This window comes from Atractosteus spatula, chromosome 3 (genome assembly GCF_055471065.1).
Source record: "Atractosteus spatula isolate fAtrSpa1 chromosome 3, fAtrSpa1.hap1, whole genome shotgun sequence".
NCBI lineage: Eukaryota > Metazoa > Chordata > Actinopteri > Semionotiformes > Lepisosteidae > Atractosteus > Atractosteus spatula.
In genome coordinates this window covers 63,508,318-63,526,913 of record NC_142708.1, presented here as the reverse complement: position 1 = coordinate 63,526,913, position 18,596 = coordinate 63,508,318, and the positions used below count along the sequence as shown (strand labels likewise).

Genomic DNA, 18,596 nt, shown 5'->3' with positions numbered 1-18,596 from the left:
GCTCAGCTGCTGCCTAACAAGTACTGTACCTTTGCAGGCCGAGCCACCAGGGAGAGGTTCACCACTGTTTTTAACACCTGGTGTGGAGCTCATCTACTAAGAGGGAGCCATGTAAGAATCTAATCTGACTAGTTTCTGCCTTTTTTGGAATTTTAGGAGGAAAAAGACATACTCATCTTCGGCAGAAAAGCAAAAACACAACAATAGTTTATTAAAGAGCCTGACCTCAAAATAATGCAGGTTTTTTTTCCCCCGTTAGTTAAGCTATGAAACTGAGGCTCAACTTACAAGCTGGACACAGAAACGCTTGAGGAGGAACATGTTCTGCATTAGAATTGAAGAAAACAAAGAGAAATTGTGTTTAGACTGTCAAGGGAGGCAAAAACTATCCTGGCCCTTCAGGTCACTTATCACTGCGTTCTGTCTCTGACAATTTTAGGTAGAATAACAGGCTTAGCAGAAAACTAAAAAAAAACTGCAAATATCATGCAACCATTTAGGTTCTGAAAAAAAGAATGTATGGAAGGAAGTTGAAGAAAGTCTCAATGACTCATTTAATTTTGAATTTTAAGTCTAGTTATGTGATTAAAGTTTAACACAACATTAATAAGAACACAGTAAGCTAACGCAATGTTACTCCAGGCTCAGAGTTTACCTGAATCCATGGTTACTTTAATATTGCAAGGGCAGAACTGCTGTTGTCATTATCACAGGAATGCAGATCCTTTTTTTCGGTCATTCCTAAGGAGAAAGTTGTTCTTATAGACCCCCGGGTACAGTACACGTATCTGCCTAAACGTGCGTTTGGTTTCAATGCTACAGTTTTCATTAAAAAAACATACTTTTTTAATCGTTTCTCAGAATATTGCAAATGCAAGTCATCTTCAATGTCCTTTAAACACAACCATTAAATTTATTTCATTGCAGAGAAACTACAGTATCTTGTAATTAACAAACAAATTAATAGTGTAATACTGACAATAGCACCTTAGACAAAAACTGCACAATGGATGAATAATATATATTTTTACCAGCAAAATCAAAATACAACACCACAGACTACATATCACAAAACACAAGACAAACCAAGCTTTTCAGCAGTGTTTCGTAACTAGATGCATCAGCATAAAGCAAATTAATTTTTCATAGGAAAATTCATCTTGTGTATTATTTTAGAGAAACACCAATGTCCATCGATAATCTATAGGCTCTCTATCAAAATACAATCGCATTTTTTTTTGGCTAAAATAGATGAAAACCTATGTCTCCTACATTGAAAAAAAGTGAATTTCCAGAGTAAGATGAAACCACATATTCATATAAACATCCAAAATGGATTCCCCTGCTCTGTATTCAAATTGACTGACTGTAGAAAAAGCTAATCTAATAGGCTGAAATATCTTTCATTCAGCGAATTCTGCCCAGATACTTAAATCCTCCTCTCTATAGCATGCATGCATAGTTCTTTTAATTTACTAAACTTGTTCCTTACGAAGTAGTTCAAGTAGGTAGCTGCGTCATGTGACACCCGAAGAGGCTCCACAGCCGAAATGTTGGGTTTATTTATCTTCATTTTTCAGCATGGAATAAACCTTTACTTGTTCCTTTGTTTCTTATGAGTACTGTATAAGCACCTAAATACCACAAAAGTGCAAAAAAATAAAAACACTTTTTTTCTGACTTAACATTATAAGAAGCCTCTGGTAGTAGTGAAATACAATGAAAAAAATAGAAAATAATATATTCTTTTCATTATTTTTATAATAAATAAAAGCTGAGAAAACCAATCCAGATACTGTCTTCATAAAAACTCATACAGATTTTTTTAGATTTGTACAATCATTTTCAAATTTGTATCCAAGGTAGTAACCATTTTCAAGAAGACCTAGAAAAATGTAGGTGTGCCACAATGTGAGAAATTGGCTTTTTTTAAACTGAAACTTTTTTTACAATTGGTTTTGTTCTGGATATTTCATTCTAAAGATTATACTGAGAAAGACACAGGATGTCCAAAGGATTCTATTTAATTCAAGACCCTAACCAGACCAATACTGTGTATACTTTCCAAAATAATAAAAGATATTAAAGGGAGGACATTACCCTTGACTTCCTTTTAGGGGAGGGGATGGATAAGGTTTTAAGAATTAGGGAGATCTGACTGTGCTTGACTTGTGACTTGTGGTTTATATGCAGATTCCAGTGGATCAGGGATTTCAAACTGAGCAAAGGAGTTTACAGGAATCTTTTATGTTCATGTGTTTAGTACACAGCTAGCACAGGGGAAAATGCAAAATGGCAACAAGAAAAACAATAATCTTAGATACAATAGTTTAAAATCCCATACCACAACTTATTATTATTTATCAGGGACTGGAGTGCTATCTGAACTGATTAGTGTTATTACTCTAACTGCTATACATTTATAAATAATGTGATGTGTTGTTGTATACAAATATGTAATTATCATATAAACCTTTCTTGAGAACTGTAGCAATTGGGAATATTGTTTGAATCCATTATTCAGATTTAGTAGGGTCTAGGCAAAATTGACACTGGTTAAATAATTAGAGACTTTAATACAATTTTCATGTACAGCTTTAAATAAAATGTGAATCATGATGTTATTTAAACATGTTACAATACTATTTTCAATTCCTCCTGAGGAAAGCTTTGTGCTGAAATGTCACATGAGATTGTTTTATAGAAAATACAAAATCATTTAAAAGCTAAGACTTAGAAAAGGTGGCACATCTTTATGCAAAGGGAAGTATGGAACAAGCTATCCAACCATCTTGTTGAAGCCGATACCTTGGAGTCTTTCAAGAAATGACTTGAGATCCTTAATTGAATTAACTACTACCAAAAGGATTAATTTATGAGGTGCTGTTTAGGTCATTATTCAAACTTTACCTCTCACACACACACATTCCTCTCACAAAATGCTCATAACATCTTGTTAGGGACTGTTAATTACCTTTTTCTCGATGCTGATGCACAACTCCCGAAGTTTCTTTGGGTTTCGTATCATACAGACTGCCCCCGAGCTGATACTGGTGCTAATGTTCCCGTACCAGCTTTGGCATGGCCACTATTACATCGAAATAAAGTAGTTTCTTTGCTTTCGCACTCTCCATTTTTCCTCTCACATACACACACAAAACGTTCTCACATTCATTAGTTTTACCTCTCACATACTGTACACATAAAATGCACTCCTATTCACTCGTTTTGTCTTTCACGTTCACATTGTGAATAAGTGTTTTGTGTGTAAGTGCGAGGTAAAACTAGTGAATGTGAGTGTTTTGTGTTTATGTGCGAGGTAAAACTAGTGAATGTGAGAGCATTTTGTGTGTATGTGGGAGGTAAAACTAGTGAATTTGAGAGCTTTTTGTGTGTATGTTGGAGGTAAAACTAGTGAATGTGAGAGCGTTTTCTGTGCGAGAGGTAAAATGGAGAGTGTGAGAGCATTTTGTATGTATGGGAGAGGTGAAGTTTGAATAATCATTTTATATTTTTAATGAAAGTTTTAATAAAGAATTTTGGGCTGTGATTTGTGAAATGACAGTAAACCATTAAAGCTTTCAAAGAAAAGAAAAGGGAATGACACTCATACTTTAGGGACACCTAACTATTCTTTATAATCTACCTTGTCTTTATATGAGGTAATACTCCTGGCTCAATTTTCTCTGTGGATGAAATTGATGGCAGACTGCCCACATAACTCATGTAATTCATCCACAAGAAAAAAAAGGGAAAGGAAAAGTCTGATATTTTTTTCATTCACCTGTTTTCAGTTTTTGTTAGATTTTTTTTCCTCTTTCCAAACTGCTTACACTGAGCCATGGGATAATTAATATCCCTCATGAAACAAGATTAATTTTACACTTCACACTCTGTCTGGGAGTAGGTCACTAACACCTACCCCCTTTTTTCTAATCCCTTTAGTTCAGACATTAGCACCTATCTCTATCTAACCAACCTTACTCTCCTTCGGAATAAAACTGAAGAAAAATCATTGCCTAAGATGATGTAAACCTAACTGCTATTTATGCTAACTTGCACAAATGCATTCACTCTGCTCAACAATAGATCACTCAGCTAGTGGGCTCTGCTCTTGTAATTTGAGCAATTCATCATTTGTGTACCTACATGTAGCCCAGAGCCTAATCTTTCTTCTGTTGAGGACACCCACATTACTTTTAATGGCCTTCTGTCATTTACATACCCAGAGCAAAATACACCAGGAGAGCACTTCTATGGGTTAGAACAGTCTCTGAATGCATATTAATAAGAGGTTTATGGAAGCATGCGCAATCTGTTAGCTTTTCCAGTTTTACAGACTTCAGCACACAGAAATGACAACATTTCCTCTGAATGTATCATATTTACAGAGCTATCTAAAATCAAACACACACAGTCGTATTTGTTGACCCGCAGAAACTAAGGATTTTCTAGATGAGAAGCATGTTCTTACATTATAGAAAACTGGACACTTTATAAAAGTAATATATGCAATCATGGATAATTATTAGGTCCCTTATTACAATATTACTTGTTTAGCATACTTTAAAAATATTATTATTTTATACATTCATTTTAAATCACAGCATCTGAAAGTTAGGAAAGGAAGGATTGTATTTATAGTGCAGGTCAAGCCTGCAGGAAATCTGGAAGCTTTTAAAGTGCAAAATTGTCCTGCTAATACCCTTTACCAGAGGAGACAGGTATGTCTTACAAATAGAACTAGATATCCGTATGTTCGGCAGTGGGTAGACTAAAAGTTTCAGGAAAGAACTTTAATATGTTCAGTGTTCAGAACTGATATCTGAAATCCATCCCCTTACCCACCCATTGCAGATACTGAATGGCTTTAATGCTGTTCCCCACATAATGAACTCTCTGGCCTCCTATACAACTTTAATTAATATTTTTGTACTACCCTCAGTATTACCTTGTTTGAGGTGGAATGCCAAATACAAAGACTAAGCTGTATAAAAGAAAACAGGATTTTCAACATCTTAAAATATTAACATCAAACACATAGTTCACAATAGATTGTTCAAGCAAAGAAAAAACAGATTACAGAAATTGTGATTTTTTGTCTCACACCACTATAACCATGTAGGTTACTACCACTACAAAATGAATAGATTGTCATAGCTAAAATGGGTGCCTTGACATCTCTTAAAAGGATGTGACAGCACTTAAACTGTCCCTAGCTGCTGCGGTTTTGACTGCCAATCACAATTAGCAGGGATGGATCGGAGGACCAGGGTGCTCGGTTGGTGCCACTGTGTACTGAGACTTTAAGGTCATGTGCCTGAATAAAGCTGGGAAAAGGAATTACTGGAATACAGCTGATCTGTCAGCAGCTATTACTCTCCATTGCTTGTAGGCTGCAAGGTTCTCCAACAAAGGAATTCCTTCTTTTATTGTTTTCAGATTGTGCAAATTAGATGTGAAAAGTAAGATGCTGCTGTAAATGAATCTCTTCATGTTCAGGCTCAGAGGCACCAATAAAAGAAGTTTAATGCCCTTTCTGAAGACACTTTTTGCCACACAAGCAAGATCACCATGGCATCAGGGGATAGGTTTCTATCCCAGAGAACAGTCTGTGGCCTTGATTTTTTTCAAAATGGTTTGATATGTTTTAAAAGTTCAGGCATTCATAGTAAAAAAAACAGTACGATCTTCCCGAACGTGCATGATTTAGTGCCTAAGAACATCAATGGGATGTAAGGGCAGACCTAACCTGTTAGCAGAGCCTCCCACAGGTGGGAATGACACTGTATCAGAAACGCCCACAAGTGGGAACGACAGTGTTTCAGACTCGCCCACAGGTGGGAATGACACTGTTTTCAGACTCGACTGCAGGTGGGAATGACGGTGTTTCAGACATGCCCACAGGTGGGAATAATAATAATAAACTTTATTTTATATAGCACCTTTAAAGGTGGCTTCTCAAAGCGCTTGATTTAGTGCCTAAGCCTAAGGAATGACACTGTTTCAGACACACCCACAGGCGGGAATGACAGTGTTTCAGACACGCCCACAGGCGGGAATGACAGTGTTTCAGACACGCCCACAGGCGGGAATGACAGTGTTTCAGACACGCCCACAGGTGGGAATGACACTGTATCAGAAATGCCCACTGGAGGGAATGACAGTGTTTTTAGAGATGCCCAAAGGTGGGAATGACGGTGTTTCAGACACGCCCACAGATGGAATGACACTGTTTCAGAAACCCACAGAAAGGAATGATGCTGTATCAGAAACACCCACAGATGGGAATGACGCTGCATCAGACAAGCTCACGGTGGAAAAGACACTGTTTCAGACACACCCACAATGAGCATTTTTTTCCCTTCTCCAGAGGTCCAGGTGGTTACATTTCAAGCCGCAACCTTGAATAAGGACAGTTCTGAAATTTGAGAATTGGTGCAAGTTTGATACAAATGCCATCTGACCTATTATGAACTGAAAGCAAATTTACAAATATATCCCAAACAGAAAACTAAAATCAATTACTCTGTGATTAATGACTCAGCTGGAGCAGTCATCTTGCTGTCATATTTTTAATGATTGTTTTGCTGTTTTGAAAAAGTAAAACAAAAAACTCCACATCTGAATGGCAACCACAATCCTAGCCAAAACACACTAACAAGATGTAGAATCTGCTGCCACATTCATCTTGGCCCCACAGGCACAAATTTACCCATCATCCCTTTGGCCTAAAGCCATTACAGGCCTGTAGTTGAAGATATAATAAATGTGAACGGAGAGAGAAGGGGGGAGATACTAGATACTGATAGAGAGAGGGAGAGAAAGAATGCATATATGAGAGGCACAGAGTGAGACTAAACAGCTTGAATGGTTTGCAGAAAAGTGATTGTGGATACATGATCTAGCAGAGAAAAAAAAACAGAACCACTTGGTATCTGAACAGTTTCTTTCCTAGGGCTGTCTTCTTGCTTAATCAGAAAACCTAGTTATATGTGCACTGTCGTAATGATGTCTATTAGTCTTGTTTGTATATGGTATATGTAGAATCTTTTTTGCAGGACCAAGTACACCACAGCAAATTCCTTGTACATAAAATGCACTTGGCAAATAGAGGTAATTAGCTTCATATCTCTTCAGTGCATTACATGAGCTTTCATTTTATATGAATATAAATGTAATTTTTAAATTGAACCAAAAACAAATAGTTTAATTTTTAATGTCTCTCAGTACATAGAATGAGAAAAACATTTTTAACAGATATATTTAAATTTACCACCACACAAAAAACTAACAAACATTTGACCAGCAAAGTTGGCATGTGCTGTTACAACTGGTCTGTCGAAATAATCTGTCTTGTATTTATTGCTTACTGACACTAATTCTATCAGCACCCTCCTGCAAGGTCTGCTGGCATCAATCAGACCTGCACAGCTCCTCATTTGCATTCATTATTTAATTGTGAAAGACATTTGAAAACGGAATGAACTCTAATACCCTATACATCTTGAAAATGTGGTTCCAGCCTGGTTTTGGTACACCATTCCTTACCACCTCTATAGTCCTCTCATACCTTGGCTCTGAGTTATGTTCACATTGCCCCTGCATTTGACTACATGATATGTAAGCTGAAATCTGCACAAAACTAATGTTGTGACAAATCAGCTTTACTCAGATGAAGGCCATATTTCCCATTGACTACTATTACTCTTGAGTATTCATGAATGTACAACATTCTGCTGTACAAATACAGTATGTCACAGCATACTGTACTCAAAGATATGCATAATAAACACACTTGGATAAGCTTGTAGCTGTCAGGTTTATTAATGTATGAAGTTGTGTTGAATGATTTTCAAAGGGAACCGCTCCTAGTCTAACTTTAGGAAATGTCATTCCTACTGGCCATGTCTCTTTAGAGAAAGCTTTGCTTGTATGCCAATATGGTAGCTACTGTAGACCATACTGTAGACCACCGTTTGTGGCTCACATCATATTTAAATTTGTGTTCAGTTTCAGAGAACAATTCTGAAAATTTGTCAAATTATGTGGAAAATCCAATATGGTGATCAAACCGTCTGACCTGCCTTGGTAGCATTCACTCTCACAAAACTTCCTACTAGCCTTTACAATATTTTTTACTTTTTGTGTGGTGGTTTGACACTTCACAGTGTGGGTGGTTTGGTTTCACAGTTGCATCAGTCAATGAAAATAATACTTGTTTATATTATACAGTAAGAAAACCCTTATTTTTTCTTGTTGTAGGGAAACACCTGCACAAACCTTTCTTACAATTTGAAAGGCATCCAGGTCCTTTCACACAGAAGGAGATAAATAATACAGTTTAATAGTATGATTTGATGTTGTAGATTGATTATATATATGTTGATATATACACAGTATATGTACATATGATAAATATAGTTCACGCAGGTAGCTGAATCAGCATGCGTAGGCTGCAAAGGAACAGGTAAGGGTTTATTCCATGCTGAAAGGAAAAGAAAAGAGAAACAATGTTATGTTTTGACTGTGGAGCCTTCTTTAGGTATGGATGAGCCTTCTTCCTACCTTTTCATATGATATACAGTATACACACATCGTCCTGTGAGCATATTCAGACCCTCTCACAGTTTTCATATTTTGTTACTTTTAAATGTGCAGTCATTACAATTTGAAGTAGTCATGAACATCAGAACTTCAATATCTTCCATTTAAATCCATGACTCCTGATTTTAGTGCTAATATACTGTATGAAGATCTGAATAGTACTAGCAATGTTGTTGAAGCTGATACCTTGGCTTCCTTCAAGAAATGGGTAGATGAGATCCTGGGATCTATTAATTACTAGCTACCCAATGGGCTAGATGGGACGAATGATATCCTCTTGTTTTCTAACCTTTCTAATATTCTCACATAAAATCAACAGTGACACATGAACCAAGGAACCGAAATGGAAATTAAGTTTTGGACTGTTCAGAACAGAAAACACAAGACACATCTCTGCACAGAGTTGTAACAGTATTGAAGAAGTTCCCTAGCCATGATTTTGGAATCTTATGCCCTTAAGAAATATCTTGAAAGGATTCTTAGATTATTAGTTCACTAGATTTCAGATGAGAAACTGGGATTAAGGGCCTCCTCTCATTTACAATCTGTCTATGGTTCTTAACTTCTTAAGAGTCTCACAATGTCTTTGGGATATTCCAAATAGCTTGCAGCACAATATTCAAAAGTGGTTTATGTATGTATCCCCATTTTCAGCCCTGTACTGGACTGAGTAACTGTTTGAACATGGATGGATGAATCTCAGATACCAATATTTTGCAAAATAATTAAAGCATAAACAGCTGCCTAAGAAGGACTTTCATATACAGTACAGCATATGAATATATGTCTTTAACTACTGTTTCTTTAAAATCCAGAGGCAATCATCTTCATTCTGCTATGCATTAGATGTTACTTACTGTATGCCTAATCACAGTAGGTGTCTGTTCAGACTTCTATTTGGGTCATTTAGACATGTAAATATACGGGCACAAGCAGACACATCGATGAAATAGAAATTCACCCTGCATGCATTAAAATTTTCAGGTACATTAGGAGCTTTAGAAAAACTGCTCCTACAACTACATTAAGATGAAAAAAAACATGAGTTTCAGCCAGTCTGAATCACTACAGAAGCTTTGAAAATGTATCATTTTCTGTCCTATTTATGTCCTAAAATAATGCAAGGATTACACCAAAGGGATTGAACAGCTGCAAACAACCATACAAGATAGATGGGCAGAATGGCCATTTGTAAACTCTCCCATGTTCTTAATTGCTTACCTCCTTTTATATGGGGGGAGGGGGTTTGAATCCAAATCAAACAAGTATCTCATTGGAAAACACAGATCTGTGTTTGAGCGTGACTGGAGTTACAGATATCCAAATCTGAAATGGATGGAACAAATGCCTGAATGTAATGACCTCTGTTTCACTCAGATCTATAGGTTGTACAGGAAGATGGGGGTGAACAGTTAATTTTTAAAAGAAGGCAGTGAAGGAGATTAAAAAATTCATTACGAGATTATAAATCTGCAGGCACAAACAGAGTGACTTTACCCTCCGGTCTTCAGCAGCGGACACCTACCGTGTGCTTGCTAATTGATAATGCGATGGTAAATGCAATGTAATGGTTTAGCAGTAGCTTGCTGCTTTCATTGTTATACCTCCCTTGATGACCCATCAAGTACGACAGTAAGGCTTAACGAGCTTTCCTGATTAATTCATTAATTAAAGGATGATTAAGCCTGTTTTTTAAAAGTCTCTGCAAAAGAAAATAAAATGTTGTTTACATGGAGAACATGGCCAAGCCCAATTTCATTTAAAAGAAGTCACATCAACAAATGATACACCATAAAATACACTATGTACACAAAACTTGACAGAAAAATTGCTTTCGGATGCACAAGAAACAGGAAAATGTAGATGAAGAGAGTTTAACAATACTGTACTTCTTGACTTTAGATCAGATCTAAAAACAAGCACCTGAAAACCATACTTTGCATGATTCTATTTATCCAGTTGAATCTGTCACAGGTACTGTTTGCTAGAATTTAACTAGGGACAACAGAGGACAAAAGGAACATTTGATCACTGGCCTTAATTAGAATATGTCGGACGCAAATACACAGGCCATCAGGATGTTTGGATTACAAATAAAAAGGCACAATTTAAAAGCAGGGAAGTAATGTTAGAACTTTACACTCTTAGACAGCTTCATCCTAACATCACATTCAATCTAAAATAATCTGTGTTCTCAGTACAATGCCAAAACAAGAAAGATAAAGGAACCTAAACTTTTAATTACATGACAACACAAGAAAGAGTACTGATATAATGTACATTGTAGGGTTGCATTTACCCAACCCTACTTAAAGCTCAGCAATAAAGCAAAGGCATACAGATACATGAATTGCCAAACATAATGCCAAACTCTTTAGACAATGTGTAGAACCAACACCACAGACCTTCTATTGATACAGACTCTCTGGTATCCTTCAGGAAAGGACTGAGATTAAACTTGTAAACAGCTTGCTATCCATAGCCAAACACACAAGATGTGTGTGCATGATGATTTCTCTTTTTTTAAGCCTTCCTTAAGTTAATTTGATCCAGTCAGGGCTGAATATCACAGTACAGTATATCATTTCCTGATGGATACACAGTATAGAGTAAAACTTTCAAGTTTTACAGTAAATAGAATGCCTCTATCACTCTTAAACTATCCTATTTAAAACAGAAAGTATCCACAGAAACTTTTCCAGAGCATTCAATTAAAAAAAAAACACTATCGGAAAACCTTGTTGAAATTAAACTCAAATACATTCTACTGGGAGAAGGTTCAAAACTCAGATGAAGACAAAGACAAGCCAGAAGCTATTCTATTTACATTAACAGGCTTGCTGCATCAGCGTTATGATTTAAAGTATCAAACCAGCCTTTCTTTCGCCAAGTGCACTCAATAGTGCAAACACCCATTAATACTCCCAATCCAGGCAGGTCTCATCTGCCTCCATTAAAAATGCTTCCAAGGTGTTATGAAAATCAGTCTCATACATAAAATATATTTCCTTTCCTATCTAATAAATTGAAGTGCTGTGTACTTCTTGGACATTAACCCATATAAGCACTGAAGGATAACTGCCTGGTCATGCAGCTATCAGACTGCCAATCTGACAAAAAGTTTGAATTGAAATCCTGTCATGCAAAAACATTGCACAAACTGCTTCCAAAAATCCCTAATTACAAAACTAGCTTAAAATGTTGTATTGTCAAAAGTACATGAAAAAAAATATAACTAATGGGAAAGAGACAGAGCCCCTTTTGACTCTTGTTTTTGATCTACAGTAAACTGATAATAAAGTGTATACATGTCAATACACATACAGTAACTAGATTGGTCAGTAACAGCATTACCATCATTATTCTGTGCATTTTGTATGGATGTAGAAATTTTCTAGAAAATGTAATATGAAGATTATACAGTATTTCCCTCCAGCACTGCAGCTACATTATGCAAGTTTCAAATAAAAAAATAATAATTATCAGAAAAAGCAGTCTGACATTTGCACGTTTTCCTTCTATTTCAAATTAATCAATTTCCTGCAGACATGATGCTAGCAGTAGTTAATACAAAGGAACATGCAGCCATCCCAGGAGACTGCTCATTTATAGACTTAGAACTTTACACTGTAATTAGAACACTGAACCTGGCAGGTTTGTGCTGTAAGGCTCAACGATTTGTCAAAGATTTCTAAACGACAGAAGAAACATTATTTTTATGTATTTCATTAGTGTGACAAATTCTGTGCTCAAGAAAGCTGTCAGTCAGATTAACAATGAACACTTTCAACTCTGAAGGCACATGACCCCTTTTACAAAGATCAACGCTGAAACCCTTACTTTTATGCCATGGTTTTATTAGGGTACACAAATCACATAAAATATGGTGTATAATGTGTGTGCTGCTTTGATATTCTTATATTTAGAGGAAAATACACAAACTTAAATGTCACCTTTTTTTAGCCAGTTTCTCTCCATATACAACTCAGATTCTGCATTATGAGGTCAACAACAAACCTGATTAGATTTTATTGCAACAGCCTTTTCCTTACACCCATTAGGTGCTAACCTAATTGCAAGGCCCTTATTCCTTCATCCAGCTTCTCCCTTTAGCCAGGTCTTGGTCTTGATATGGTCTTTTCTATCGGTCAACATATTCTTCCACTTTTTGACCTTCTTGGTGATGTCATAATGCTGTGCCAATGCAGGAGAACAACTATAAACTCCCATTAAGTGCAGCTAAAGAAAAACAATATGGTATGCTGGGTCTGGAAATAGACTGTAGTTACACACTCAAATTGTGGAGTAGTGGCTAGTGCTTTGGACAGGAGGCCTGTGTGTGTGCGTGGGTGCTGCTGTTGTGCCTGTGAGTACTTCACTCAGTGTGTTCCACTTAGATGGCCTGCTGTATTAATCAGTGTAAATGTGGGGCACTTTGGATAAAAGCATCAGCCCTATAAATTAATAATAAAACAATGTGAGATGTGGGAACGATAGGCTGTGGGAAAACCCTTTGTTAGTCCGATGGTCAGATTCATTTTATCGGCTGCTGAATTAGAACTTTTCATCTGAATTTTAGGGGTACAGGGGACGCTTAATGCTTGAATGGTTTGTGTGTTGTTATTTCAGAATTTCATTTTCTACACAATATATGTACAGTATTGTAATTAAACAGACAAGGTATTCCATTAAGCCCTGGAAGTTGGTACAGTACTTCCCTTTGCTGCTCTGCTCAGCACTGCACTGTTATTGAAATCTACTGGAGACTTCAAATGGTTTTGTTTTTTTTTACTTTTTCTGTTCTGAAAAAATGAACATATTTAAATAATTAACATATCAATTTACATATTTTCTCACAATAAATGTGTCTTACCGAGCCTATTCAGCTCATGTATTCATTCTTTTAAAAGCTGTATGGCACCTTCTGCAAGAAAATGAATCTCCCATTTGGTCACCAGCCATGAAACTCCCCATTAGTGCACTCTTTACTATACCATAGTTGAAGGCAGACACAGATCTACAACTCCATAAATAAACCTCAGAATGTAAGTTAATGAAGATATTTAATTATGTGGTCATGAGCTCTTCAACAATAAACAGTGTCAAGAAAAAAGTACTGATAACTAATACTGTAAATGTAAATGTTCTCAGATGTAATTGAATTCTGCTGCAAAATCAAGCTGGGATCTGTTAACTGCCCAGATACATGCTTATGTATTTCTCCTATGAATAGAAAAACCTGCAGACACAGCCACATAACATTTTGGATTTTGAATGCTATCTATAATGTGAAACTGATAAACCACTTTAGGCATAGGAGTCTGCAATGTGGCCCAACATCACATCAATCCAGATGCCAGGAATAGAGAACCTTACATGCAGGGAGAAAATGCTAACTCTAGTCTTTGCCCATGTGCAGAGGTCTGTAGTTCTGTAGTCAGTCCTGCTCAGTTTGGCAACTCTTGGGAAATAGTACTAAAGCCATTACAAAACTGATGAAACACCACTGGCTATTATGCCATGGTGCATGGTCTGATACCATATTACAACACCTGAGAGATGGGACTGCATTTTAAAGTTAACTGAAGCTGCTGAGCTCCACATGGCTGTCACCAACCCTATCATTGCATCTCTAACAGAACTAATAAAACTAAGGATAATAAAATCAATCAAAAAAAGGAAACGGGGCACCAGAATGGCAAAACTCATTCCTATAAGTAGCGGAATTACAGAGCTAGGTGTCTAAGCAAAAATTCCTCCAGAGAACTAAAATGTACCTATTATCACACTTCATCTTCCAGCAGTGAATAGCTTTTCATTCATCATCTCAAAGCCAGGCATAAAAAGAAGTTTACAGCAAACAAGCATATCCAACATGCAAATATTCTATCATCATCAACATCTGCAATGTCTCCAGTCAATACCAGCTTTCTGCTTCAGTTAATATGTCAGCTATAAACAATATAATATTGCTGCGCTAATCTCCTCATCCATGGCAGCAAACAATAAGCAGCACTTCAGACTGTAATTCACTCATGATTGATCATTACCATAATTGCTCATTATCAGTGATTCAATGCCGATGTACAAAATGAATCAGCGAAGACTGAAATCATTTTGCAAATGGGTGGTGATGGATCTGCACTTCAGCAGTTCCAGTCGAGGAAAATCATTTTTTTCTGTCACATTCTGATACAAATGACAGACGTGTACTTCATCATATGAAGGATGAAACAGATCTCTTCTGCGAAGGAGGGCATTTTGAATGTAGTGATGGCTAAAACACACCTTTGACAAGAACAGTATTAAAATCTTTTTTTTGTAGCGTTTTGGTATAGCCCTTTTTCTTGGACACTACTGCAGTGGTTTCTGTGACCGTAATTCAAATACAAAACACAAATCTTGAATCCAAAGCTGTGCTGAATCACAAGGTACCCTGTTACAATATTGTCTTCCCTGTGTATCACTAAATGTCACCTGCTCGATCCTCAGTGCTTGTGCACTTGCAAGTCATGGTGTACTCAGTGAGATCGTGTCAGCCCTCTTCTGACCAGGCCTGAGGTACAAAGGGAAGCAGTTGCCTGGATCAGGTTCTCCTCAGAAGATGCTGCTCACAGGCCTTCTGTAGCACTCACAGGCTTAAGCAGGGGCTGCACTGCAGCAGGGAGCTGGATTTGAATGGAAATTGGCTACAAAAAATGGAGTCTGTAGGAATGGAAAGAAACAACCTGAGTGTCCTCACTCTGTGATAAATGAGCAAGAAAGGAAATCACTTTAACCTCTGTCTCTCCAGACTCTTATTCCAACTGACCTCTGAACTAATGAAGCCCTTAATCAAGATAATAACCTGTTTAATTGTTGTCACTGTTTAAAAATTTTGAAGATACAGTAATACATTATTCATAAGGAGCTTACATGAAACCTATAATTACAAAATCTTTTATTTTATCCTAAGCGACTTACATTCACACTCTATATGTAGGGAGCAATTCAGGTGAAGTAGCTTGCTAAAGGGTACAACAGCAGTGTCTCACATGTGATTTTAATTCATTCTGTTCCAGTTACAAGTCCTGCTCTGTGCTGGAACTGCCTTTTATAAGTGTTTAACATCTGAAACCTACTTTACCAAAAGTCCTGATTAAGTGTCTAGCTCAAAAGGGCAGTGAAAGAACAAAAAGGGCAGTGATGGACCCGACTGGGCAAACAGTACATATTAAATAATACTTTGTAACACATTGTTCCTGTTCTCTGAAGGCTCATGATATACAGTACATACATGTCATTCATATGTACCTATGTGCTTCATGGCACATGCTACCAGTACCAAGCAGGAAGCAATGAGTAATCAGCTGAAAGGAATGTTAAAAAATGACACCCACTTCTGATTCTTTCCACCCAAAATGATGTTCCACTGTGGTCAAATGTTGCTCAATTTGTTAGCACACCCAAACATTGCTGTACTCAAGCAAATGGTGCTCAGTTTCTACGCACTCCAGGACAATCTTTCTCTAAATGGGAGAAACAACATATAGTGTTTGTACTGCTTATATACAGTACATATGCATACTGTATACCAAATTCACTAGTGGGGAATATCCTCTCCTGAAAACATATAGCATGACTGCTTTCCTAGCTGAGGATTTATGATGAGTCCCATCTAAGAACAGTAACCAATTGGCCAAATTGATAATATAATATAAGCGATAGTTCTTTTGAAGATCAGTATACAGTATATAGTGTTTTTTAAAAAGTTTGACAATGCTGATCCAAAGCAGTTGGACATAACAGATGCTGTACAGCTGAAGTGAAGCATACTGTGGTAGGTGCTTAACTAATTTTGAAGTACACTCAATCTGGTGTACAGTAATTGCTTAAAAATTTTGTTTGCAGCTTATGAAAAAAGCCTTCAGAAAGATCTCTAGGGAGGTGTTAGTCAATAAGACATACAGATTGCTGTGTAGTCCCACTTCTGGAAACTGTTAATGCGTCAGTGCTGTCCCAAAGCAGTTAAACATTTCTTGTTCTTGCCACTGGACCAACCAACAGAAGCAATTTTGAGAAAGCAAAAGAGGGCACAGGCAGTCGAATTCAAGCTGACAGCTCATTCTTCCTTTATACTGCTAGTAGTCTTCAGCAATACTGCTGAAATCACACAGGCTACAGCTTTCGAAAGAGCAAGTCCTGAGGCATTTTTCTATAACTAATACATTGTTCTTGTAAGTTTATGCTTTTTACATACCTTACAAAAATAAAACACAAAATAAAGTCAGGCATTGTAAATGAAAAAAAAGACTTCATGCTAAAGAGATTTTATTACACATCCCTGACGGATTGCAATTTACTACCAAGGGACAGTTTAGACTTGGTTGTTTAAAGGAATATTCTGTTATCACTTTTCCACTGCAGCTGTTACAGAAGAATAATTTTTGCTTGAGATAAGTAAGTTGTCGACTTGAAGAAAGTGCTATTAGATTTCGAGGTTTGAAAAATAAACTTTAAGGACTGACAGTATCTTTTTGAGTATTTTGGGGGAAAGATGTTAATTAGGAATAGGGTATTATTTTGCTATAACCCCAGAGGGAAGATTGGATTTCTAAAGGATACTAAATTTAGTTTTTAACCTGCTTTAGCTTCAATTTTAGTGGGGACATATCAGAAAACAAAAAAGAAAGTTTCCAGTATTTGACAGAATAGTCTGCTTGAACAAGGTCCTAAACTACCTGAAGAAGTTAGTGGCTTTGAGACTAATTTTCTCAATGTCGTAACGAGGCACTCTTCTGTAATTTGGAAGAGGGCAAACATCAGAAACAGCAGAAGATAGTGGCAGCTTGACAACTGGAATATTTTTTGATACATTCAAAATATTGTTGAGTAGGAGTATAATCTATGGTGACGAAGTGACAAAGTGAGAAGAGTGGATGTTATAATAAACACAGCCTGCTTCCCCTTTAACACTGTCCTGTCTTACATGCATTGTTTCCGAACATGTGTGACGTAATGCATTCATACCATGCTCTTCAGGACAAGGTACCTGGACCGGGTCCTAAATCCCTATATCCTTGAAATAAGTGGTTCATGTTTGCATTTAAGTTTGTTATAAACTTTCATTTATTAGCAAATCAACGCATTCTGAGGTGTGCTTTTAACATCAGATGTACTGATCTGTCTCCTACCACCTTCACGCTCCCTGAAAGCATTAATTACATGGGTCACTTCTTTTTGGAGCAAATTCATTTGCTTTCCTTCAGCTGACTGAGTTGAGTCTTGAAGACTTTGCCAGTTTTTAATCACACTGCACCAGGACTGGGTGGACAGGTACAGGAAGCAGTAACAGAAAAACTCTGGTCATTTTGAAATTCCTGGATTACCCAGGTGGCACAATTAAGATTAAGATTAGCAGAAAGAGTCATGCGAGAAGTGTTCCTATGATCTGGAAGGGACTTACCTTGCTGTACAAAGGAGCCATATACGAACCACATGGAGTTATAGAGGGTGGTCGAGGTCATCGAGCCCATTTGCAGACGAGGAGGGTTGAGCCAGTTAAGTAGGTACACGAGTATCCCCACCAGCAGGACTGTGCCAGCAATGCATGCCCACAGAGAGAGGTCAAAGGGCGCCAGACAAGCGAACATGTCCACTGTCCTTTCAGCCTTCTTCAGGAGCACACCCACTGAGTAGTCCATGTAACGCGTAGTGAAGTCCACCACACTTTCCCGGTCTGGAGTGATGGTTAAAGCCGATAGCCCCACATCTGCTCTCTAAAGAAAACCAGAACAGAATTATATAACAGGAGCAATCATCCACCTGTGGCAATGCTCTATCATACATAAGCTATTTCAATGCATGCTCAATAGGACCTCTCTTTATTCAATTATACCCTGCAAACGCACAGCCATATTCTGTGATAGTGTCAAAGAATCAAGTGAATTTATTATTCAACTTCCATCTTGAAATTACACATGGGATACTCAATCTTTCAGGTGTTCCTA

At 37.2% G+C, this 18,596-nt stretch overlaps 1 protein-coding gene across 1 annotated transcript in view; it reads right to left on the bottom strand.

Moving 5' to 3' along the window:
* grid2 (glutamate receptor, ionotropic, delta 2) overlaps positions 1-18,596 on the bottom strand; it is a 226,683-nt gene that overhangs the window by 91,669 nt on the left and 116,418 nt on the right. The window contains exon 11 of the mRNA XM_088911157.1: positions 18,053-18,365. Within this exon, the coding sequence (XP_088767283.1) occupies positions 18,053-18,365 (313 nt within the window). The remainder of the gene's footprint in view (positions 1-18,052; positions 18,366-18,596) is intronic.